Genomic DNA, 24,575 nt, shown 5'->3' with positions numbered 1-24,575 from the left:
TCCAGGCCTCCATTGGTTAATAAATTTGATTTCCATTGATGATTTTTGTGTGATTTTGTTGTCAGCACATTCAACTTTGTACAGAACAAAGTATTCAATGAGAATATTTCATTCATTCAGATCTAGGATGTGTTATTTGAGTGTTCCCTTTATTTTTTTGAGCAGTGATATATACATATATATCTATCAATCCATTTGTTAAATTATCTTTTAAAAATATTTCATATTTTATAGATTAAAGTTTTTAATCTTGGTGCACCTTTGCTTTCTTCTATGTGTAGTAGTTTTTTATTTTTATTTGCGCCGTATTGTGTGTATTGTAAAAAGTGCTTAGGCTTGTTCGACTTAACCCGGCGCTGCGCAGTACGGTGAATGCCGGTTAGTTTTTTTTGTCCGACTTGCGTCTGCGCCTTCATCACGTGACGATGACTTCCGGCGTTATAAACTCGCGAGTGAGTTTTCTTTGCAGCCGTCTGACCCAGGCGCTGCAGTTGCTTCCCACCAACTGCGCGAGCCTAGAGAAGCCATGATGACGACACAGCTTAATCCCCATTGGTTAGAAGATCCGCCGACACATATCACGTGTGAATCTTTTTATTATAAAATTATATCTCCTCTAAAACCCCTTAAAAACACAGTATTTACACTGTCATATCCAGTAGCAAGACAGTTCATTTTCATGCAGTATTCAAAAATATTTATTTGTTCATAATCAGCATTTTATATCATAATAAAGCTCAACTGCTATATTTTTTTACTGGTTTAATAATAATAATAATAATATTCCATTTTATTTGTAATGCACTTTACATCTCAAAGAAATCTCAAAGTGCTAAGTGTTTTATAAAGCGTGCTGAACTGCTCCTATTAATTATCTTTAAAAGCACTACATAACTATTACACTGAGATCTACTTTTCTTTCCTTCAATTTTTTTCTGTTGTCAAATGCGCTAAACAATTAAAGCTGTGTAAATGAGCATGATGTTGTATTTATTTCCAAGAACAAAGAACAAAAAGCTGGTCTGCAATAAAAAACAATGTTCTAAAACGGATGGTGTTATGTGTGATTTATCCTCTGTTTGTGAAGAACAGACTTTGGAATAATCCACAATTTAATCCCATTATTCATTTAGTGCTACACAATACATCTCTTCCATGCCAGTATGGTTTGTGAATACTTGTAACACGTTTTTTAATGTCAATTTAATAACACTCATCTCTGTTTCTATTACAAACTGCTGTCTTATTTACACCAGAAGTAAGACAATTACCCAAAATGGCACACACAGTGTCACTGCTAAATAAAATATGTAAGACCACCCACTAAAGCTAAAAAGGCCATCAGTGACCAATGAAAACATCTACACTGATTGACAGCAGGATTGATTATCAAATTAAGAACAGGTGTGCACTATTTCTCTTTTACAGCTTTTGGTATATAAGGCCACTCTTTCATGGTATATGCCCGGACAACATCATGATTAATTTAAAGGACAGCCAAGGAACGCTTACCTTATGTGTGACTAAAGCTGTTGCAGAAAGAATGAAGAATGGTGAGTGAACAAGAAAAGCATGCTGTAATTGCAATGGTTTCATTTTTGTTTTTTGGACTTTTTCAGATAAAATGTATTTGGCCAGTATAGTGGGTCAAATAAGAACGTCAGGGAATACAAAAAGCTCTGCAGGTAAACTCTGTATTTTATATAATAGACAACCAAGCTTTGTAATGTTTTTTCTGTGTAGCATTTGTTTAAAGTAGACATGTTGACTTATTTTTTAGCCTCTACTGCAGAATCAACCTTCGCCCAAGGATCCATTCCTGCAACCAGGCCCCCTCATTCCCTTACACCCACAGCAACATTCACACAGTCCTCCATTCCTGCAACCAGGCCCCCTCAGTCCCTAAAACCCACAGCAACCGTTTCCCAGCCCAGCACTTCAGTGGGAGGCCCAGAGCAGTTTATCTCCCCATCTACCCTGTTGACAAGCCAATGGTCACAACAAGGTACAGTATCTGATTATAATGATCTTGTTACGATAACAAAATAATAATGACCATGTTTGTTCCATAGAAATGGCACACAAGACCACACTTCTACTACTGGACCTTACAAGGACTTATCATTCAATATATTTCCGCAATAAAACTGCATTTTACCAAAAGGTACAACAAGAATTCAGAAACAAAGGTTATACATTGTCTGCGGATAAAATACGAAAAAAGCTGGGAAACCTGCTCACCACATACAAGAGGGCCAAAGACCGGCGGAGGGCAACTGGAGAGGCAAAAGTCACCTGGGAATATTACACAGTAAGTGTAGACTGTTTTCTTACCAATGTTTCACTTATGAAATTCCTGAAGTTGTTAAAACACACATGTATAATAATAATGTATCAAAGCAGGTAACAGCAAGAACCTAAAACTATTTTCTTGTCTTTTTCAGCAAATGGATGACCTGTTTGGGACATCAGGGGTGGGTAGTGCACCACCAGGAACACTTTACTCAACACCGTTATTTCCAGAGAACACCTGTCAGGTGCCCTTATCCACTGAAAAAGAGCAGTCTTGCATATCCCATACAAAGCCAAACAGTCCTGTGAGCGAGGAGCAGCCTGGTCCCTCTCCAAGCACTGAAAACACTACAGCAACCAGGAGACGGTCAACCAGCCAACCTTCTTTTCATGAGACCTATGAGGCCCATGCTGAAAGAAGGACAGCTGTGTTGGAGTCCCTGGTGCGACCAGACCTGGAAAAGTGGAGAAGGCTGAAGGAAAAGAGGAGAAGAGCATTTGAAAAAAAAATGTTAATGTGTCTTGGACAAATTAATGAACAACTAAAGGAACTTTCAAGACAACAAGAAACTATTATCAAGCTGTTTGAAAACCATGCTCAAACAAAATAAAGTTTATTGGTGACTAACTGTGCATTAATCTCTCAATCTCATACACACATGTAATACACTGCAATTAAGGGGTTTTCAGTGCTTCACATCGCTCTGTTATTATTGCCAAACAATAGTTCATACTGGGAAAAAACAAATATAGTGTTGAACACTTAGATATTAGAACAAACAATGTATCTATAATGAACTGCATCTAGACTGTCACGGTGTGGTGGATGTGGGTCATCATCCTCTTCATCCTGCACTTCATCACCTTGGTCTCCAGGGTCTAAGCAAATGTTGTACAGAATGCAACATGCTGACACTGCTGAGCTGATGTTTTTGACATTCCTCATGTACAGACATTGAAGTCTCCTAAATTTTGTTTTCAGAATGCCAAAGGCATGCTCAATGACTACACGGGCACTGTTCAGTTTTCTGTTAAAGTTCCTTTGCCTAGCTGTCAAGTGCCCATTGTCTCTGAAAGGCCTCATCAGTTGAAGCAGTAGAGGATAGGCTGAATCACCAATCATATACATTCCTTGTGGGGCCAAGGACAGGGGATCTTCTTCCAAGAGTCGAGCAACCTCTGTGAGGCGAAAGGCTCTGGCATCATGCCAGCTACCAGGGTGACCTACACAGACATGGGTAAACCGCCTTTGACTGTCACAGAATCCAGTGAGAATGACTGAATAGAATTGTTTCCTGTTATAGTATGCCAGGGGGTTATCACAGTGTGGTTTTTGTATACGAATGTGGCATCCATGTACTGCGCAGACAGTGTTTGGAAATCCAGCTGCTTCAAATCCTAACACAGATTTAGGCAGGGTTTGTCCTACTGGCCAGGAAATGTGGTGTGCCATGTGCACATTTACTAGAGAGCAAAATTCATGGAGATGCTTTGCAAGAGTGGATTTAGTCACATTGAATCGGTCTGCTACACCCCTATATGACTCCTGGTCATCGCGAGATCCGACATTGTTCAGGTGAGCTGCAGGTGGAGACTGTCCGACTTGACTTCTCCGCTCCTCCACCCCGCCCACCTGCACGCGCCTGCTCTCGCTGACCAGCAAGGCGAGGCGCAGCCGCATCTCGAACAAGCCTCTTATGTTTAGAGGGGGACACTTATTCTGTAGTGCTCATGTTTAGAGGGGGACTCTTATTCTGTAGTGCTTATGTTTAGAGGGACACTCTTATTCTGTAGTGCTCATGTTTAGAGGGGGACTCTTATTCTGTAGTGCTTATGTTTAGAGGAGGACTCTTATTCTGTAGTGCTCATGTTTAGAGGGGGTCTCTTATTCTGTAGTGCTCATGTTTAGAGGGGCACTCTTATTCTGTAGTGCTCATGTTTAGAGGGAGACTCTTATTCTGTAGTGCTTATGTTTAGAGGGGCACTCTTATTCTGTAGTGCTCATGTTTAGAGGGGGACTTTTATTCTGTAGTGCTTATGTTTAGAGGGGCACTCTTATGGGCCCTTTTCACAGAGCTTGATGACGTGTTTCCGGTTTGGTTTAGCAGGGTAAACACAGCGGCGCTAGAATGGAGTTCACTGCTGTCTCTGCACAAACTTCTATTGATTTCTTTCTCCGACATCTCACTGATTATAGATGAGGTATCAGTAGCGAAAATATCGAAGGTTGAAAAGGATTACAAGCTTTTTGTCGAGGAATACATCTTTAATTTTGAGGGTAAGTAGTTATTTTTATACAAGTTAGCGAGGCTTCCAATTCAGTTAGGTTAGCTACCGCTAACTAGCGAGCTTGCTAACTTAGATAGACAACAGTACGTCAAGTAATGCTAAGTAGCTGTTTAGTTAATGTTTTCTTTTCTGTTTTAACAATTACTGTAGCTACTGCCCAGGATCTGATGTGCTTATTTAAGGCTTTGAGTTGGATAGAAGACAGAACTGTTTTACCCTTGTATATACAGTTTCAAACACAGTGCAGGTGGTTTAGGAAAGTTAATCGACAGGGAGAAAAAAAAATTAAACCACATTTAACCCTAGTTATCTTGTACATAGGTGAAACAGTTCAGGTAAGCCTAAGATGATTCTATGTGTTGCTAGCTTCCCACTAGGTAGGTTAAGCCAGTGGCCAAAGTTAGTCGTCTGTAGTGAAGCAGATATACCAACCACTTGTAGAATGTGAAGGTCAAGTGTTAATTTGTCCATCATATTAAATTTTTGCTTGGTTTTTAGGAGGTTAACTTATTCAGGTAGATTGTTTAGGGTCAGCCAAGAGGTTAAAGATGTAGTAGTAATTGTGAATGGCTTAAATATAGATATGAACATTTGGTGCTTTTTGTACCGTTTAAAAAATGTTTCTCAGAGCTGACAGTATGTCTGTGCTTTGCATTACAGGTGACTTCATACCACCCAGATCCTGTGGAGGTAATAAAGACATCGTGCAAGTGTTGCCGGGAAGGCCTTTTCCAATCATACTATTGCTCTGCTTTATCAGATTGCCCATTAAAGCACCATGGGCTTTAAAACAGTCCCTCTCCCAGCAGCATGTTCTGTTATAGTTTGTTTTTTGTGGAAATATGGAATTTTCTAAATAAACTTGTATTATTTGCTTGAATTGTCTTTTTATGTAGCGCAGAGCCAGCAACAAGCAAGAAAACATTTCAGTTCATTGACATTTTGTTTACTGAATCAATCTATTTGTATTGGGTGTCATGGAACTATTTTACATTTTAATTAACTTTAAAAATCAGGATATTTTGGGTAAACATAACATTTTGGTTGTGCTTCAAAAAATGCATAATTTCTGACAACTAGCTATATTGTTTAAACTGTATATTTAGAATATTGTATTTCCTGCAATGGTATGCCTAGTGAATACAGTCGTAACCAAATCATCTATGACTGTCTACAGATAAAACAAATACAAAGCACCTGGGACAAGAGGATTAAAATGTATTTCATTTATTATATTTATAAAACACTCAAATTAAAAAAATCTAAAAATACAAAAAACAAATGAAGCTCACATGGTAAGTTAAAGCTAAAATATTTAGACAGAATTTTGTACTGAGTCAAGGGAAATTATGTGGAAAAAGTGGAACTCTTCTTTAGTTGAGCAGAAATGGTTAAGCCTAGGTTGGTCTGCAAGCTGTTTTATTTAATTCTCCAGCTCAATCACTTTTTGCTCCAGCTCCCTTATTCGTGCAGCTGCAGCGTCCACTTTGCCTGCGACAAAAGGGGGGAAAAAAGACATTAGCTTAGTTTTATATTGACAGATATTCTGACAAAATTTAAGTCAAACTCTGAATTGACCTATATTGTACACCAATTATTAATTAGGTAAACTGGTATATTTTACTGTGCTATGTTTAGCTAACAAATACTGGTATTCTTTGGTATAATACATAAACCATACTTGTGCTTGGAAAGTTTTTAAACAACAAATGATATCTCGGACACAAGTCAGTAATTCAGGTAAACATGCCAAATTGACCCTTTATTTAGGTAAATATTGAATATTTAGCCTTTATTTAGGCAAGTTAGACTTCAAATAAGTATTTCAATTTTAAACTTTATTCAGGTACGAATTGTAGGTGTAGACTTTATTCAGGTAAGTATTGCATATTAAGACTTTATTTAAATAAGTATAGCATATTTAGACTTTATTCAGGTATTAATTGTAAGTTTAAACTTTATTCAAGTAAATATTGCATATTAAGACTTTATCCAAATAATTATATCATATTAAGACTTTATTCAGTTATGAATTGTAAGTTTATACGGTTATTCAGTATATATTGTATCTCCAATGTTATTTTGGTAGGTATCCTGTCTTGAGACTATTACTCAGGTAATTATTAATTATTCAAATGGATATTTAGGTAGCTGGCTTGTGTATTTATTGTGTAAATGGATATAAGAGTTGTAAAATTACTCACCAGGAGACGGTGGACGGCAGTAATCGTGCTTGGCTCGGTTAGCATAGCTTCAGGTCCTCCTCGTCTCTCTGTCCCATGGCAGCTTCAGTGTTCAAACCGAGACGAGTACTTGCCCTCTCGTAGGGTGTCAGGCGGTTTTCATATCGACTCCCAAAATTACTCCAGGCGAATCGTGGTGAAACTGATTCCTGGCTCTGTTCCCTCCCGCTTTGACATATAGCTCATCCGGCCTGAAGTGCTGGCTACACGCATATGTACTGCCGCGCAGAACCGTAAATGTGGCATTTTCCTCTCTCCTAATTGCTCTTATCTATTTACCGCGTAAACGTGTGACATTTGGAAAGTCGTGGAAACTCAGGTTTGGTTGTTTGCTGTTTGAGCAGAAAGGCTCGCTGCAGTAGCATTTCCTATGCTGCTCCATTTCGTCTATACGTTCTACACGCGTTGTTTACCCTGCTATTTTTTACTTCCGCATTCCAAACCCGGAAATGTGAAAAGGGCCCATTCTGTAGTGCTTATGTTTAGAGGGGCACTCTTATTCTGTAGTGCTCATGTTTAGAGGGACACTCTTATTCTGTAGTGCTCATGTTTAGAGGGGGACTCTTATTCTGTAGTGCTCATGTTTAGAGGGAGACTCTTATTCTGTAGTGCTTATGTTTAGAGGGGGACTCTTATTCTGTAGTGCGTGCTTCCTGTTGTAGAGTTGCGGTTATCAATGAGCACGGATGTAAGTTTCTGCTCCTCTTTTAAACTCTTTATTTATAAGTTATAAATCGGGTTTTTGCAGGATTCAGGTGTTTAATCAGTGAACTCAGGTTCTTGTGTTTATTTGGAGCAGGATTGCGTGTTTACGGAAAGTAAAAGTGGTAATATTTATATAATTTAATAGTTTGTGATTGTTTTGCTAACTCTCACACTGCAGGAAGCATGGTTACGGTACAAACAGGAAATAAAGAGATTACTCCAGATTAACTCCAGATATAGAGCACAGTTTGTTTTTGTGACTTTATGCAATTTATATAACTTGGGGCTATAAAACCCTGTGCCTTTAAAGGTTTTATGCAGAAACTATGGTTTCTGTTCTTTCTACTATTCGAGCTCGAGTTCACAGGAAACGTTGAAGGGCATTTACCATCAACATTAAACATTTACAGCTGTTTTTAAATATAAAATAACTCACTGGAAATTGTTTGCACCAAACTATTTGAATTGTTTTATATATTTCAGCCAGAATGTTAATACAATTAAAATGTACTGCCACCATAAAGCTGGATTGTTTGTGTTCAGAGAACACTATTAGTTAAAGACTTCATCCCATTCCTACTCTAGCTGGTATTGGGGCATCCCTACTTTTAAATTAATTTAAATTCAATGTATTTGTGCTTATTTTAATAATTAGACTTCTAATGCTACATTGTCTATTTCAGAGCGACGTTCTAAAGATTTAACATTCAAGTGTTATTATCAAAAGAGTTCTTGCCTTGGAATTTGTATCAGATTGGAACTGATAAAATGTGGAGCTGTCAGTCGCTCACACTAGGCCACTGTAAGTGCAGTTTTATTGTATGTATGACCCCACACACAGCACAGGGAGTGGATAAATTCCACACATGTAGTGTGGACTGCACCAGACTGCAGATCTCAGTCATTTCTGTTTCCCACCTCAGTTTAAGATTTAGGTTTTCTTTTTTTTTTATGTTTCTTCCAGAAATAAATGCTTCCGAGTCTTCTTCTGCTCCAGTGTCCACTTTCCTACCTGGCCGACATTTAACTACTGAAGAGGGAAAAACATGGCATCCAGAAAAATCTCTAAAACTCAGCGAACAACCTCTCCTATACCTTGCGAGCAAATGACGAAAAGTAAAGGCAAAAAGAAAACTCACGAATGTTCAGACTGTGGGAAAAGTTGTTCTACACCGAGTAAACTACGAGTACACCAGCGCATTCACACCGGGGAGAAACCGTATCAGTGTTCGGACTGTGGGAAGAGTTTTACTCATCTGCATACTCTCCAAATGCACAAGCGCGTTCACACTGGAGAGAAACCCTATGAGTGTTCAGACTGTGGGAGGAGTTTTACTCATCAGGGTACTCTCCGAATGCACCAGCGCGTTCACACTGGAGAGAAACCGTATCAATGTTCGGACTGTGGGAAGAGTTTTACTCATCAGGGTACTCTCCGGGCGCACCAACGATTTCACAGAGGTGAGAAACCGTATCAATGTTCAGACTGTGGGAAAAGCTTTGGTCAACAGACTCATCTGAAAACACACCAGCGCGTTCACACTGGAGAGAAACCGTATCAATGTTCAGACTGTGGGAAAGGTTTTAATCAAAAAAGTCACCTCAGGGTACACGAGCAAATTCACACAGGAGTGAAACCGTATTTCTGCTCAGACTGCGGGAAGAGTTTTACTCATCAAGGTCATCTCAGAACACACCAGCGCGTTCACACTGGAGAGAAGCCGTATCAGTGCTCAGACTGCGGGAAGAGCTTTAATCAGTCGAGTGCTCTTAAATCACACCAGAGCGTTCACACTGTAGAGAAACCCTATCACTGCTCAGACTGCGGGAAGAGTTTTAATCAGTCCAGTGCTCTTAAATCGCACCGGCGCACTCACACAAGAGAGAAACCATATTACTGCTTTGAGTGTGAGAAGACCTTCAGACATTCAGGAAGTTTAAAGATTCACAAGTGCCTTAAGAATGGACATGGAATTATGAAATAACACGCCAATGCCTACAACATATCCAAACCCAGATTTAAAACACGGGTAGATTATTGATAAAGGGAAATATCTTAAACGGATTCTGAGTGTGGTATGGCTGTATCCCAAGTTTAACATTTTATTGTTTGGTAATTTTAATCATGCGCTTGCTGCTTTAGAGAGGGGTCTAGTTAATATATTACATATCTGTTTTGGGTGGAACGTAGAGTGGGAGCGTAGTGGTTCCCAAGGGGAAGATATAAGGGGCGTTGGCGTGTTGCTGTCGCTGTTGGAAGAGCTGGGTGCGAGCAGCGAGCCGGGTGTGTGCAGCTAACCAGGTGTGAGTAGATAACCAGGTGGGAAGCAGAGAAGTGAAGGCGAAGAGTCAACCTGCTGGTGTTTTGGCGTCAGCGGGGCTTTCTAACTGGTGCTGGTTCAACGCAGCTCGCATATTTATTGGTTGCAGAATAGTATTGCTTCGGTTGTATTGACATCAGCAGCATATGATATCTGGAGTGGGGCTGCAGCCTGGGTGCTTGCAGGCCACTGTTTTCCTCCCATTGTTATTTTTAATGTGCATATATATGTATTGTCTACCAATGTGCGCTGTATAGCCTGTAATATTACAGGGTATATCTTACTGAGCCACCTATTGTTGTCTTTTTACATTTAAAGTTCTGGTTATTGATGTGATGTTGGGATTTAGGCATTAGCAATTAAAGCAGCTTTCTGCATACATATTGTACTAGCATATTACAGGCTAATTGTGTCCAGTTGCAACTTGTGTAAGTGTTTTGGATGCTCTTTTTTTTTTTTTTCGTTTGTGTTCAAGGGGTGGGCTACTCTGGTGCTATGGTTTTGTCTTTGCTTTGGGGTATCGTAGTGTTGTGTCTCTGATTGGTGACTTTAATTGGCATGGTTGGTTGTCGTGTGGTTAATAACAGTGTGCAGTGCTTAGGCTTGTTCGAGATGCGGCTGCGCCTCGCCTTGCTGGTCAGCGAGAGCAGCCGCGTGCAGGTGGGCGGGGTGGAGGAGCGGAGAAGTCAGGTCGGACAGTCTCCACCTGCAGCCCACGTGAACAACACAGGATCTCGCGATGAATGCGCTGTTTGTTTACTTCTGGTGTGAATAAAATCGCAAAAGTGAAACAGAGATAACATGAGTGTTATTACATTGAGATAAAAACTTGTTATAAATATTCACAAAACATACTGTCATGTTACAGATGTATTGTGTAGTACTAAATTAATAATGGGAATAAATTTTTATTTGCAGACCAGCTTTTCTGTCCTTTGTTCTTGGAAATAAATACATCATGCTCATTTACACAGCTTTAATTGTTTAGCGCATTTCACAACACAAAAACAATAGAAGAAAAGAAAAGTAGATCTCAGTATAATAGTTATGTAGGTTTAAAGATAATTAATAAGAGCAGTTCAGGGCGCTTTATAAAACAGTAAAAATGATAGCAGTTGAGCTTTATTATGATATAAAATGCAGATTATGAACAAATAAATATTTTTGAATACTGCATGAAAATGAACTGTCTTGCTACTAGATATGACAGTGTAAATACTGTGTTTTTAAGGGGTTTTAGAGGAGATATATATTTTAAAATAAAAAGATTCACACGTGATAGGTGTCGGTGGATCTTCTAACCAATGGGGATTAAGCTCTGTCGTCATCAGGGCGGCTCTAGGCTCCCGCAGTTGGTGGGAAGCAACTGCAGCGCCTGGGTCAGACGGCTGCAGGCAGATTTCACTCGCGGGACTATAACGCCGGAAGTCATCGTCACGTGATGAAGGCGCAGACGCAAGTCGGACAAAAAAACTAACCAGCATGCACCATACCGAGCCAGGCGGCGATCGGACTGCGCAGCGCCGGGTTAAGTCGAACAAGCCTATTGTCTTTTAATATAGTAGAAGTCTTTTTGTAGGGTTGGACACCGTCTTGTCCACACCATTTAGAGCCTGTGTGTGTTCTTAAGTGTTTGTATATCCGTATAAAATCCCACTGAGTAATGACCAGTACTCAAGTCTCTCTGTTTTTAATGTATTTTTATAATTAATTACAATAAAAAAAATCATATTGAGTACAGTTGATGCACATGTATTATTGGTTGGCTCATGCACTCATTTAGTGGGTGGCCTAGAGTGGGGTTCCCCTTTTCCCATAATATAGGGGTGGCGTAGTCAATATAATTCCCTTTTAAGGTGAGTGTGTTTGTCTATAGTTGTATATTCTATACACACCATCACATGAGGTATATATTCATAAAACAGTAAATCTGTGTGGAGTGTGGAGAGTGAGGAGCACTGAGTGAGGACAGTTTTTACTGAGCTCTACACTGGAACAGTTACTTTAATATGGAAGCAGCTATTTAATTTCATGATTATCTGAAAGACCCATCAATCATGACACTCAGCACACCTCATGCTAGCGCAGGCTTCTGTTAGCTGATGTATCAGAGCTGAGTCGCTGTGATTTCCTCTGAGTGCATTCGCTAATTGGTGATGCTTCATCAGCGGCAGTTCTTAAAAGGGGAAGAGTCTGGCTTCGCATGCATCGGAGGAGAAATGCGCCCTTCACCCTGGTGATGGGAGGGAGGGAGGAGTCCTAATGAAAGGTTGAATAATTAGACTTTCAAATTGGGGTGAAAATGGGATAAAATGAATGTAAAATAATAATTTTACTTACCTGATTTACTTACCTGTGTTTTTTATCTAATATGCTAATGATATACTCACCTGTGATACGTATCCATTGTACGTACTTATATACAGTATCTGTACCCACTGTACACCTGAAAGGTGGAGCTTCCTCTGGGGTAAACTAATAGGCCTTTGACTGCCTCAGGATGTGGGTAAATAAACTTGTTAATCCTGCAAGAGAAAACAATATGTTACAGAAATTGTGAACCAAAATGATGATAATGTTGATTATTGTTTAAAGCCTGATGTGGATGATCAATAAAACAATGAAACAATATGGTGGAATTTTCCCTATGGTACATTCTTAGTTTCTATTACATAAACAATCAGTATTTTACATTATTCAATATGTTATCCACTTTTATTTGATGATGTAAGAATATGGAGGAGTTTTGCTTTACTATGGTCATTGTTCATTTGATTAAAGGGTTAATCTGTGTGTTACTAATCAGCATTTAACTTAATTAGTATGTTATGTAAGCATTTAGCATGATGCTTGATGCTTAGATATCAGGATTTGGGAGGGAGTGAGGTGTTGTGTCTCGCTCCATTGGACTAAAGCCAGGCGGAGGCCTATATAATTGGACACTTTCTCGGTAGGATGGGACAGAGTTAGGCGGGGTTGAGCTTCACCCCGCTGAGAAAGAGAGAGACCCAGGTTCTTGAACACTGCTGAGAACTCTGGAAACCCCAATCTTCTCACCTTTGGGGTTTTCTCTTATTTTCACCTTTTTAATCCAATTCATTTCCCAATCATCTTTTATTCAATTTTTGATGTACCCAAAATAAGTCTGACGAAACTACAGTTTTTGGACTGGATCTCTTTTTTTCTTCTTTATGACGTATCAAGTGACGTGTCTAAATACGTCTCTTAGATGGTTCCCCGGCTCACCACTATGTACTAAATTGACTAAGTTCTCTAAGTATACAATTTGTAAAAATAAAACAAAGACTAAAAGACAAGATGAGAATCAATTTATTTAAAGGAAGGAGAAGTATCAGTAACACATCCCGTACATACAATTTTATACATGTAAAAATGGGTTGGACTTTCTTAGTGAGATGGCATGTAGGTGGGACAGCAAGGCTCCACCTATATTTGTCATATAATCTTATCCACTTTTGGGCCTAATCGTGCCATCCAAGTAGAAGACCTTACATGGTCCTGTAACACCAAAACAAGGTCTTAAAACTGTTAATAAGAATTTACTATCTTTCCCTAATGAGTTTTTGGGTTGGTTGTTGGGAGGGTATCAACCCGTTTTGATGAACTGGTGGAACAGAACACTCCCTTCCTAAAATTTTATGGTGACCTACAACCTTTTGCCTATAGTATCTTCTTTTGATCAGCTACTGATGTCACCTGTCAAAATGTGATTCATTTCAGTCCCAACCTCCAACCTCACCGCTCTAAGCACAGAAAAAGAACTGGTATGCAAGCTATAATGTTCTGTTGTAATTCCATACAAGTCTTTAAACCAATAATTAGGCTTAAAACCAATAATTAATGCTTTTAATTACCACACAAGCCAGATGCAGTTGGTACAAAACCAGTATATCTGTGGAAAATTCCCTGCTGGGCTTAAGTGCCCGCGTCAAACACTTATTTAATTAAAGGCTTATTATATGCATGCACAAATAACCTATTTCTCCCTTTTCCGTTGCTAGCTACCTGTTCCCGTTTGTGTTCAACGCACTAACACAAGTGTTTATACACATTTTAACCAATAAATTTCCACAATTGTTTCATACGATTTTTAAAACATCGGTACAGACATATAAAAACAAAAATCAACTAAAACATAAGCAAAATTGATAATAGTAGAATTAAAATGAATCTTATAAAAATAAAAATGTTCACACACAGTTTTTAATAATAAAATGTGTGTCAGATCCAGAGAGCTCTGTTGTATAGGCTTAAATGACAGAATTAACTTGAGCTGATGTTTTTTTTTTTTTAGCTTAAAATAGATTTTATCCATCCAAAAACTGAAACACAATGATTTGTACAGCAAATTTCCATGACTTTCCAAAACCTTCTGAGTGATTTTATTTTTTCTAAACTTATCCAGGCCTGGAAATTGCTATTTTATAGCAAAAAAATCCATGACTTTTCAAGTTTTTTTAAAGACTGTTCGAACCCTGTAACACGTTTCAGTTGTGTTTTTGTGTGCGTTCATGGCGATGTAAATACACAGTAATGTGTTCATAGTAGTACTGCACTTACTCACATTTACATAATGTCTGTTGTCACGTTGTGTTACACTGAATTTGCCATGAAGGCTCTAGTTAAATTACTTGAGCACACTTTGCTGATTAGGGGTGGGCAATATTATATCGTATACAATATATCGTGACACAGAAATATCATGATATTAAAAATCCATATCGTGATAATAGGGCTGTTCTGTCTTAAAAGTAGTCTATTATTTACTGTGAAGCTTTAAGTGTGTTTATTGTTTAATTGTTTTAGTTTGCAGTTTATATGCATGCACTAAATATTCTGCAATAATTTTGCTGCATTATATTATTTTATGCTATATTATTTATTTTGCCACATTATGATTATACAGTTAAACTGTTATACTATATTCCTGAAATTAATTAATTATTTTTCTGTTTTCCTGTATAGCCAAGTATATCGTTATCGCATAAATACCCTGAAATATTGTGATATTATTTTAGAGCCATATTGCCCACCCCTAGTGCTGATCTGTGCTCCACTAGTTGTGTTAGAGCAGCGTCCAGCGGTTTTAAATATTTAACACAGAATGTAACTGATATTACTCATTTAATGAGATCCTCTTATTTCTGTTTTTTTTTATACCTGAGAATAATAATTCTCTATTGTTAAGATGTTTGTCTGAGTTTATTTACAGACTGGATTTGCTTTTTATGTATTTTTATTTTACGGAGACGAGACACACACTCACTCACTCGCGCACACAAACACACACACACACACACACACACAGCCATGTTGAATGGCCACATTACAAAGCAATTATACTGTTATTCTGCGTTAATATTATTATTTATTTATTTTTTTATTTATTTTAGGTTTTGACCTGACGTATAATTGAGCTCACACATTTGTAAGTGTTGGTACTCCTGCTGTATTTCACAAAGAACAAGAAAAATGTGATTTTAGTGGAAGAATCTCTCTCTCTCTCTCTTTCTCTCTTCAGGGTGTTCTGGAATTGAGCCCCTCCCCCACAGTGCCCTGTTTCCTCTGGAATGTGTCTGTCTGTGTACTAAGTATGTCTTCCCATAATATTAAAACTGTGGAGTAGAATTGTACAAATACAATTGAGGGAAGACAAACAGCCAAAACAATTCAAACAATTAGGATTTTCCTAATGAGGATTTAATATAAGAAAAAGAAGGTCATATAAATGTAGGACTTCTGTTTATTCTATAAGCCAAATCCCCCCCCCCCCCCCCCCCCATGCATGGAGACAGGATGTATGTGCGCTATATGAGCTCATGTTAAGTGTTTCCAGAAGTGAGAGGATTTAAAGCGTATACGGTGGGACTTCAGAAATTCAGGTCATCGAACTCAGGATCAGATCAGCGACAACAACAAGCAAAACCAGGTGCTGTTTTTTTTTTATTAATTAGTCTTTTCTGTGATGAGTTTTCTTATTTTTGAGGTGTTTTTTGAGTGAGACGTGTCCTTAACTTAGGCTTTAGCATGCATTATCTATGTGAAAGTTGGCTGAAAAATAGGTATTTATGTGTTTTAACAAAAGAGAACAGGTTGTAAAGCATGCAAAAGAGGTAAAAGTGTGAAAAGGTCTTAAAAGAGAATAGAGAAAAATAGGATTAAAAGTAGAAACAAAGAGTAAGGAAAAGAGAATAATGCACAGAAGAACATAGTTTAAGACAAGAGGTGGGAAACCTGCAGGAAATAAAAAAAAAGAGTGAAAAAGGTTAAAGAGTTATGGATACTTAAATAAGTCGACTCTTTTTTATTTTTGGGGGTGAAAACAGTGATGGCCAGTGTGTGTGTGTGTGTGTGTGTGTGTGTGTGAGAGAGTGACAGGCCTGTATGAGAGTGTGTGAGGGGGATATGTACGGTGGCCGAGAAAGCCCAGCGCAGTGCAAATTGAAAAGCGCTGCAAAAGCACAAAACACATCCATCAAAATAACAACACAGGCGCAGCAAATAGAAAAACGCGCTGAAAAAAGAAAAACGAGCTGCAAATAGAAAAACGCGCTGCAAATACCAGCTGTATACAAAGGACAATAAGTGGCAAACAAGCTTCTGAAAAGTAAGTTATGTTTATTACCTGTGATTGCCACGGTTGTGTGCATATTATTATTTTCAATAGCAAGACATTTCTTCTCTATTGGTATTGGAGTACTGTTTTCAGTGATCGCCTAAGGCCAAGAGATCGTGAGAGTTTTTCCTGTGTTGAAAGATTGATGGATATTATAGGAAAGTTAGTGGCCTGGCAGGTTTTCGCTCTCACACTCCACTAAATTGGTATTGAAATAACACTCATTGGAGGAATGGTTGTAACTTCTTTTGATTATTCGAGCCTCTAGGGAGCCTCGAAAGGGGGGCAATGAGGTGTATTCTGTACTATGGATGTTTGTCCCTTCTTGTTTGTGAGAACAACAGCCTTTAGCTCAGATGGGTTCATGTGTCTAGCTGAACTATTCTGAGAAGTCCATTTCTATACATGATTGGAATGTCACTGCTTCTTAAAAAGGGCATGTCTACATATATGGTGAAGCTATACATAGGGTGGTTGGAATTCTTTTGGTATGAGAGCTATAGGAGTGACTGTGAAAAACTGTTTAGACCACAAGACTGAGAGAGAGAGAGACCTGGGACACTGAGAATTGACAAGCTCTCTCCCACACTTTGCTTCTGATTGAAATAAATATTTTGTTCCAGTTAAGAAGGCAGTGTGCACTGAGTTTTATTTCAAGAAAGACAGCCTTCCAAGAACACCCAAAGAGGAGTCCACAAAAGACAAGAATACACAAAAGACAAGAAGACACAACATTTTAAAAAGTACATTATCAGCGAAGACTTATTTAATGCATCTGTATAGAATTGCAGCTCAAGATACTACAGAAATTGGCACCCTAGTTTGGACATCGGTTGTTGCCTGCAGCTTTCATACTGCTTCAGTGCTCCCACTACAGCAACAGCCAGCAAAGGAAGGTGAACATTTTTAATTTATATATATATGTGGCTGTTTGGGTGGCAGGGAATGTCTGTGTGTGTCTGCCATGTTGTTTAGCTGTATGGGGTAGTGCTTTGTTCTAAATTGGAGTAAAAAAGTAAAGAGGTTTAAGTAAAGGGGGAAAAGTGGACGTAGAAGTGAAGACTAAAGAGAAGGACAGAGATAATATGGAAACAGTAAAGGTATCATAGGCCTCCTTGAACCTCACTGAGCTCCAGCTGTTTGTAAGGAAGAATGGGCAAAAATTTCAGTCTCTCGATGTGTGAAACCCATAGTGTTGTAAAGGCCATAGACTTCCATTGGCAACAGCGCCATCTGCTGGTTGAATTTATGCAGGAAGTTCTGCAATCCCTTTAATCAGCCATTATGACACTGCAAGTTTTTGGAGTAGGTCAGAGGAAACGTGCTCCCCAGCCATTCTTCTTTGTGTTTGTTTGTGGTGTGTGTAAATGAAGAATGGTGAGTGTTACCTGCCTAATTTCAGTTGTAGTATTGTTTTAGGTGTTTGTTTCTTACTGAATTTAAGCCATTTATGTGTCTAACTTTGAACTGCTAATGTTAGCTATTCTAATTGTTTGTACAATGCTTTATGTTGGACATTTCTTACTGGCAATGCATTAATTAGCATTATAGAGTTATATTTCTTTTGTAAACTGTATATTTGGTGCATTATGTCGAAGTAATACAAAGTTGCAGTTACAACACTGTATTAATGTATATGACAAAGCACTCTTTAGCTAGCTAGCAGCCGTTTGTAGCTCAACTGGTGACCTTGAAGGGTTAAAGTGTGTAAGGCCTGATTGGTAGTTCAGTTGATAGCTTCTATTATCATTACCACTGCCTTAGTTATTTATGAGGGAGTGTATTACCATGTATGTAGTTTATTTAGTTATCAGTATATTGTATTTCATATTATGTGGTCTGTATTTCTTGTACTTTCATTGTTACAGAACCATACCTTGAACGAACCATACCCCAAGTGATAACTTGTCAAGTATCAGTTTGACCCCCTGTGCATTGCTGTTTTTGTATGTTTTGAAGAAGTAAACCAGATAAACTGAAGTCTGCCTCCTGTGAAATATGTTCTTACGACATACCGTGGCGATTATCAATACGGTACCAGTTCCTAAATACAGTCCTACCCTACCAACTCCCCTACACATAGAGACAAACCCCAAGAGACTCGTAGCTGCAATCACAGCTAAAAGTGTTAAAGCACTTTTTTAAAAAAAGGTATAAAGGTTCTTGACGAAAAAATTACGATTTCATAGCTTTATGTTTGATGCCTGAAATGTGGCAAATGGTTGAAAAATTCAGGGGGGCCAAATACTTTTGCAAGGCACTGTGTGTGTATATATATATATATATATATATATATATATATATATATATATATATATATATATATATATATAATGTGTGTATATATCTAATGACTCTGTGCTCTCTGACTGGAGCCCAATACAATATGTTTGTAAGAGTTAGATGTTAGCATTAGCTTTAGCCTAACCGAACTAATTTGGTATGAATGAATGAATGAATGCGAATAGCACCAAATCAGTTGTATTTTCCACCTCAGTTTAAGATTTTGCTGCATTTTGCACTGAGCTTAAGTTTTCCTTTTGTTCTTTGTTTCTTTCTTTCAGAAATTAATGTCTTCCTGTCCCGAGTCTTCTCCTGCTCCAAGTGTCCACTTACCTACCTGGCCGACATTTAACAAAGATTTAAAAAGAAACACAATCGTAAGACTTCCCAAAAACAACAAGATTCTGAAGAGGGGAAAACCATGGCACCCAGAAAAATCTCCAAAACTCAGCGAACATCCTCTCCTGCATCTCGCAGACACATAAGGAAGAATACAGACAAGAAGAAAACACACAAATGTTCAGACTGTGGAAAGAGTTTTTGTGATGGTGGTTCTTTCAGAAAACACCAGCGCATTCACACAGGAGAGAAACCGTATCACTGCTCAGACTGTGGAAAGGATTTTAGTAATAGTAGTTATTTCATAATACACCGGCGCATTCACACAGGAGAGAAACCGTATCAGTGTTCAGACTGTGGGAAGAGTTTTCGTGAGAGTGGTTCTTTCAGAACACACCAGCGCGTTCACACAGGAGAGAAACCGTATCACTGCTCAGACTGTGGGAAGAGTTTTACTCATCTGAATACTCTCCAAATGCACAAGCGTGTTCACACAGGAGAGAAACCATATCAGTGTTCAGACTGTGGGAAGAGTTTTACTCATCTGAATACTCTCCAAATGCACAAGCGCATTCACACTGGAGAGAAACCGTATCAGTGTTCGGACTGTGGGAAGAGTTTTGCTCATCCTGGTACTCTCCAGATGCACCAACGATTTCACCGAGGTGAGAAACCGTATCAGTGTTTAGACTGTGGGAAAAGCTTTGGTCAAGAGTCTCATCTGAAAACACACCAGCGCGTTCACACTGGAGAGAAACCGTATCAGTGTTCAGACTGCGGAAAGAGTTTTAATCAAAAAAGTCACCTCAGGGTACACGAGCAAATTCACACAGGAGTGAAACCGTATTTCTGCTCAGACTGCGGGAAGACTTTTACTCATCAAGGCCATCTCAGAACACACCAGCGCGTTCACACTGGAGAGAAACCGTATCAGTGCTCAGACTGTGGGAAGAGTTTTAATCAGTCGAGTGCTCTTAAATCACACCGACGCGTTCACACTGGAGAGAAACCGTATCAGTGTTCAGACTGTGGGAAGAGTTTTAATCAGTCGAGTTCTCTTAAATCACACCGACGCGTTCACACTGGAGAGAAACCGTATCAGTGCTCAGACTGTGGCACAAGTTTTACTCATCAGAATACCCTACGAATACACCAGCGCTCTCACACTGGAGAGAAACCGTATCAGTGTTCAGACTGCAGGAAGAGTTTTACTCATTCAGGTGCTCTTAAATCGCACCGGCGTGTTCACACAGGAGAGAAACCGTATCACTGCTTTGAGTGTGAGAAGAGCTTCAGGTGTTCAAATAATTTAAAAATGCACAAGTGCATTAAGAAGGGTCATTAAAAAAGAAATTTCACACCAATGGCTACAACACTAAAACAACTTAAATTAAAACACTTGGGTAACTTATAGAGGAAAAATCTCAAACACTTAAACTGTTTCTGAGGTAAAATCATAAAACAACAGATTTGTGTGGAGAGGTACCAGTGAGGACTTATTCACTGAGCTCTTTAGCAGTGTCACAGTAACACAGGACAATGGAGAGCTGTTTGTTTGTCAGAGAGATGTGTTGACATTTTAAGTAAGTAAGTCTATATTCAACTACACATAAAGACATATAAAGAGGTGTCTACATGGAATCTTTAAATGGTTATTTGGCTGCATAAGGTTTTATAGACCCAAGTTACATTAAACATGAACTGAACATGCAGCATCACTGAACATGCAGCATTATTATTATTATTTTTGCATGTACGGTCAAATATATAAGATGCACCCTGTCTATCTACGAGCCCACCTCCCTTCCCATTTAGGAAATAATCTGAAATCATTCTAACTGATGAACTAAATCCCTTAGTTGCTTAGGTCAACAGGACCAGGCCACTAATATACCAAATTAATGAATAGATGCAGCTTCAGAAGCAGGAAGAGCTACTCTACCTCACAGACTACCAGAGGTACATGAAGACACGTGTAAAGAAGCAAATTAATGACAAAAATAATCTTAAATCTTACTTTCTGGGACCAGTGTTAATGTTGACAGATGATTTTGATTTAGTTTTAGTCTTAGTCTTTTAAGTAAAATGTATAAAAGTTTTAGTCAATTTTTTGTCTTTTGGTTATGAGTTTTAGTTGACGAAAAGCAACATTTTAGTCTAGTTTTGGTCTAATTCATTTTAGTCAAATAAAAAGTACATGTTACGTATTTTTATATTTTTATTTTAGATGTTGTTGTTATTTTGTTTACATTTTTGTTTAAATAAAAGATTAGCCTTTAAGTTCAGTCGCATTTAAATCATGCTAATGTTAAAATGTTTTAAAGCAAGTGACCTGTAAAGATAAAGCCAAATAAAGGACAAATAAAGCCAAGTTTCTGAAACGATACACTTCTACTGCAGTACAGATTTATATTAACATTTCTGACTTTCAGTAAACTAGATTTACATTTACTGAACAAGTGTATGTAAGTGTTATTATCAGTACAGTGATGGTGGCCCTCTGAGCTGAAGCTATAGGAGTTATAGGATGTAAACAGTGGTGATTAATAAGTTTATTCTGCACTTTTTAAGTTATTAATGCCTTGTTTTAAATATCAGGGCTCTCCGGATTCTAGTAAGGAGGTGTGGAGCTACTTTGAGCTGGATAACGGTGTAAAAAGTGATTTATCAGGGTAAATTATGCCCCGTATCTCCCAGTCTGAAGGGTGTTTGTTGAATAAACTGTTAACATTTCTGGATCTCTGAACGCTGTGGGAGAACGGAGGTGTGCTATTCATCAAAGGTAATAATTTTTTATCATGTTTTACTACAACAAAAGTCCATTTTACACTGGAGTTCGTAGTTCTCAAGTATTAATTTTAGTATTATAATTTAGTAGTTTAGTATTAATTAAAGTTCTCAGCTTGTTTTTGTTATGAAACATAGGTCGTCACCGAAGATGCGCCCTTTACCCTGGTGAAAGGGGAATCCTAATGAATGGATGGACAATTGGCCTTCAAAACTGGGGAAAACATGAAATAAAATTAAAGTAAAATAAAAATTCTTACCTGATATACTTACCCATTGTATGTATCTAATATGCTTATGTTATACTCACCTGTGATACATATCCATTTTACATGCCAATATATCTGTGCTCACTGTAGTCCTGAAAGGTGGAGCTTCCTCTGGGGTAAACTAATAGTAAATAAGCTTGTCGAACCTGCAGGAGAAAATATACGTTAAAGAAACTGTTAACTGAACTGATAATGTTTATTACTATTTATGACCTGATGTGTACGATTTTTTGTACAGTTTTGCCTTATGTAGTATATTGTTATTTCCTATTAAAGAAATACTCGAGTTGTAATTTTGTAATCTTTGGTTAATTCTTTTTAGTGATTCATATGATCTAATCAGTGTTTTCATTACATTTTACTTCAACTTATTTTTCATTATTGATTGCATTTAAAACACTGTTTTGTCCAGAAGTTTTGTCAGTTACTGCTCAACACTGCATAGGAATAAATGTGTAACATAATATAATTTTATATTTTTGTTTTTACTGTAAAGACACAAAAGCCCATTCTGTAAAGTATATATTTGTAGTAGTGTAAACTATTTTTCATTCACATTCAAGGGATTTCTTTTAACAGTACAAAACAGCATACATTTGCGATATAACCACATATTGTAAAACAACTAAACAATTAGAAATGATTATGCATGTATTATATGTGAACATATACAATCATTTTAGTTTATGTATGATCCAAACTCGAAACCATGAAATATACATAACACAGTATGCAGAAGTAGTTAAAAGAAATGTGTTAAGGCAGATAATTATAGTATTAAATTAATTCGAACCGCAAGTATATGTTTTGTGCAGAAATAATGTTGTTCATAATAAAAATAATGTTAATGTTAGAAATATGTGCATTTTAAGCATAATATATGCTTTCTAATGAGCTTTGATTTTGATGTAAATTGAAGATACATTTAATTTTTTATTTTAAATTAGGTAATACAGTATAAATATTTTAATAAGCAGTAAATCGGGGCTCTTTAGCTGAGGTAAAATTCGAAGGTATTTAACTTAACTGAGGTAAATTAAAGATGTATATTAAATAAAGATGTATATTTATGTTTTAAATTAGGTAATATAGTACAAATCTGTTAATAAGCAGTAAAACTCGACTCTTTAGCTGAGAAAAGCCACTTTACTGAAGTAAATTTACTAAAAAATCCAGTTATCAGTGAGGAGAAAGGTGAGAATAGTGGCAGTAAGTTTCAGACAATGTTTAAAAAACCTTTTCAGTCACAGAAACATTAAATAAACAGCTAATAAATTCTACTTCTCAGAAACTAATAATTTTAGTTAGTACAGTTTAGATAGTAAAGTCAGCATTTATTTTAAACTAATATTGTTTAATTTCACCCCTAATTCTACCCATAAATGATCAGCTTTTTCTCAGTTATTAAACAGTTTAAGAGAAACGATGCTAATTCACTGCTAACTCTGTTAGCTGCTAACAGGCTAATGCACGAGCGCGTTTAGTGTGAATCTGACCGGAGAGCTGCCTCGCGGCGAATCACAGCGCGCATAAAAGAGCGCGTGAGGGCGGCGCTAATATAAACTGCTGCTTTAAAATCACTGAAACACCTGAACTCACCTGTCTTACTGCTTCTAGAAACATCCAGGAGGAGTAATGACCTACAAATGCTCCAATAACTCCAGTTATTAATGATCATACTCGCTGATCCTTCCGCCGGGAAATGTAGTGCGCTGCTGCTGCTGCTGTTTATTTTATTAAGTATCCCTCCGCGCGTCTCGTTTCTCCAGAGAATCCAGTGTGCAGCGCAGGAGGTAAGCAGAGCTGAGGAGCTCCGTAAAAAGTGAAGTTTTAAGCAAATATAAGTATTTTTGAGACACGGTACTGGAAAAATGAGGTTTTATATCAGTTCTAGTCACACTTCTGTGTATTTTTAGCGAATATTTAAGCATATTTTGCCTAATAATTAATTATTTTTGCCCCGGTTTGGGTTATCAGCTCTGAGGTACAGCCGTTTTGGCGCCAAAACTTTACATGTTAGAGAATGAGTCTGAAACTGTAGCTCATGTGCTGTATTTTCCTTTATTTTATATTTTATAGAGCTATATGCAGTTGCAGACGCTAAATAATCGGCTGGGATTATTATTAGTGTGTGTGCAGGTATTTTGCTGTTCTGTTTATTCAACTAATGTAAATGGTCTTTCTTGTTATATATATATATATATATATATATATATATATATATATATATATATATATATATATATATATATATATATATATATATATATATATAACCTCTCTCTGATTTAAAAAAACGAGAGATAAAAAAAAAAACCTCTGTACTATACTCTGTATTCATTGATTTTTCGTAAGGGTTGTGTGTATATAAAGCGCTCCTAGGGCAGCAAATGAGCCGCGGTGTGTGTAT

At 37.7% G+C, this 24,575-nt stretch overlaps 3 protein-coding genes and 1 long non-coding RNA gene across 4 annotated transcripts in view; 3 read left to right on the top strand and 1 right to left on the bottom strand.

Moving 5' to 3' along the window:
• The window catches only part of LOC103043989 (zinc finger protein 501), a 32,171-nt gene extending 9,588 nt beyond the window's left edge, over positions 1-22,583 (top strand). The window contains exon 3 of the transcript XR_007439534.1: positions 20,737-22,583. The gene's annotated coding sequence lies outside the window, so the exon portion shown is untranslated. The remainder of the gene's footprint in view (positions 1-20,736) is intronic.
• LOC111196914 (uncharacterized) lies at positions 1,559-2,907 on the top strand. Its single transcript, XM_049480370.1, has 3 exons — positions 1,559-2,005; positions 2,073-2,311; positions 2,445-2,907. Exons 1-3 carry the CDS (start codon positions 1,762-1,764, stop codon positions 2,901-2,903), a joined length of 942 nt encoding a protein of 313 aa, XP_049336327.1. The 5' UTR covers positions 1,559-1,761; the 3' UTR covers positions 2,904-2,907.
• LOC125802409 (uncharacterized) lies at positions 5,793-7,166 on the bottom strand. Its single transcript, XR_007439535.1, has 2 exons — positions 6,786-7,166; positions 5,793-6,072 (listed from the first exon to the last, which is right to left on the bottom strand). It is a non-coding gene; the product is annotated as an uncharacterized LOC125802409 (long non-coding RNA).
• On the top strand, positions 7,287-22,458 carry LOC125802408 (zinc finger protein 658B-like). The gene is made up of 2 exons (XM_049480371.1): positions 7,287-9,480; positions 19,332-22,458. Exons 1-2 carry the CDS (start codon positions 8,576-8,578, stop codon positions 20,452-20,454), a joined length of 2,028 nt encoding a protein of 675 aa, XP_049336328.1. The 5' UTR covers positions 7,287-8,575; the 3' UTR covers positions 20,455-22,458.
• Positions 22,584-24,575: the final 1,992 nt, after the last annotated feature.

Source organism: Astyanax mexicanus, chromosome 6 (assembly GCF_023375975.1).
Source record: "Astyanax mexicanus isolate ESR-SI-001 chromosome 6, AstMex3_surface, whole genome shotgun sequence".
NCBI classification, from domain to species: Eukaryota; Metazoa; Chordata; class Actinopteri; order Characiformes; family Acestrorhamphidae; genus Astyanax; species Astyanax mexicanus.
The sequence above is the reverse complement of the archived record's forward strand: the minus strand, read 5'-3'. Positions and strand labels throughout refer to the sequence as shown.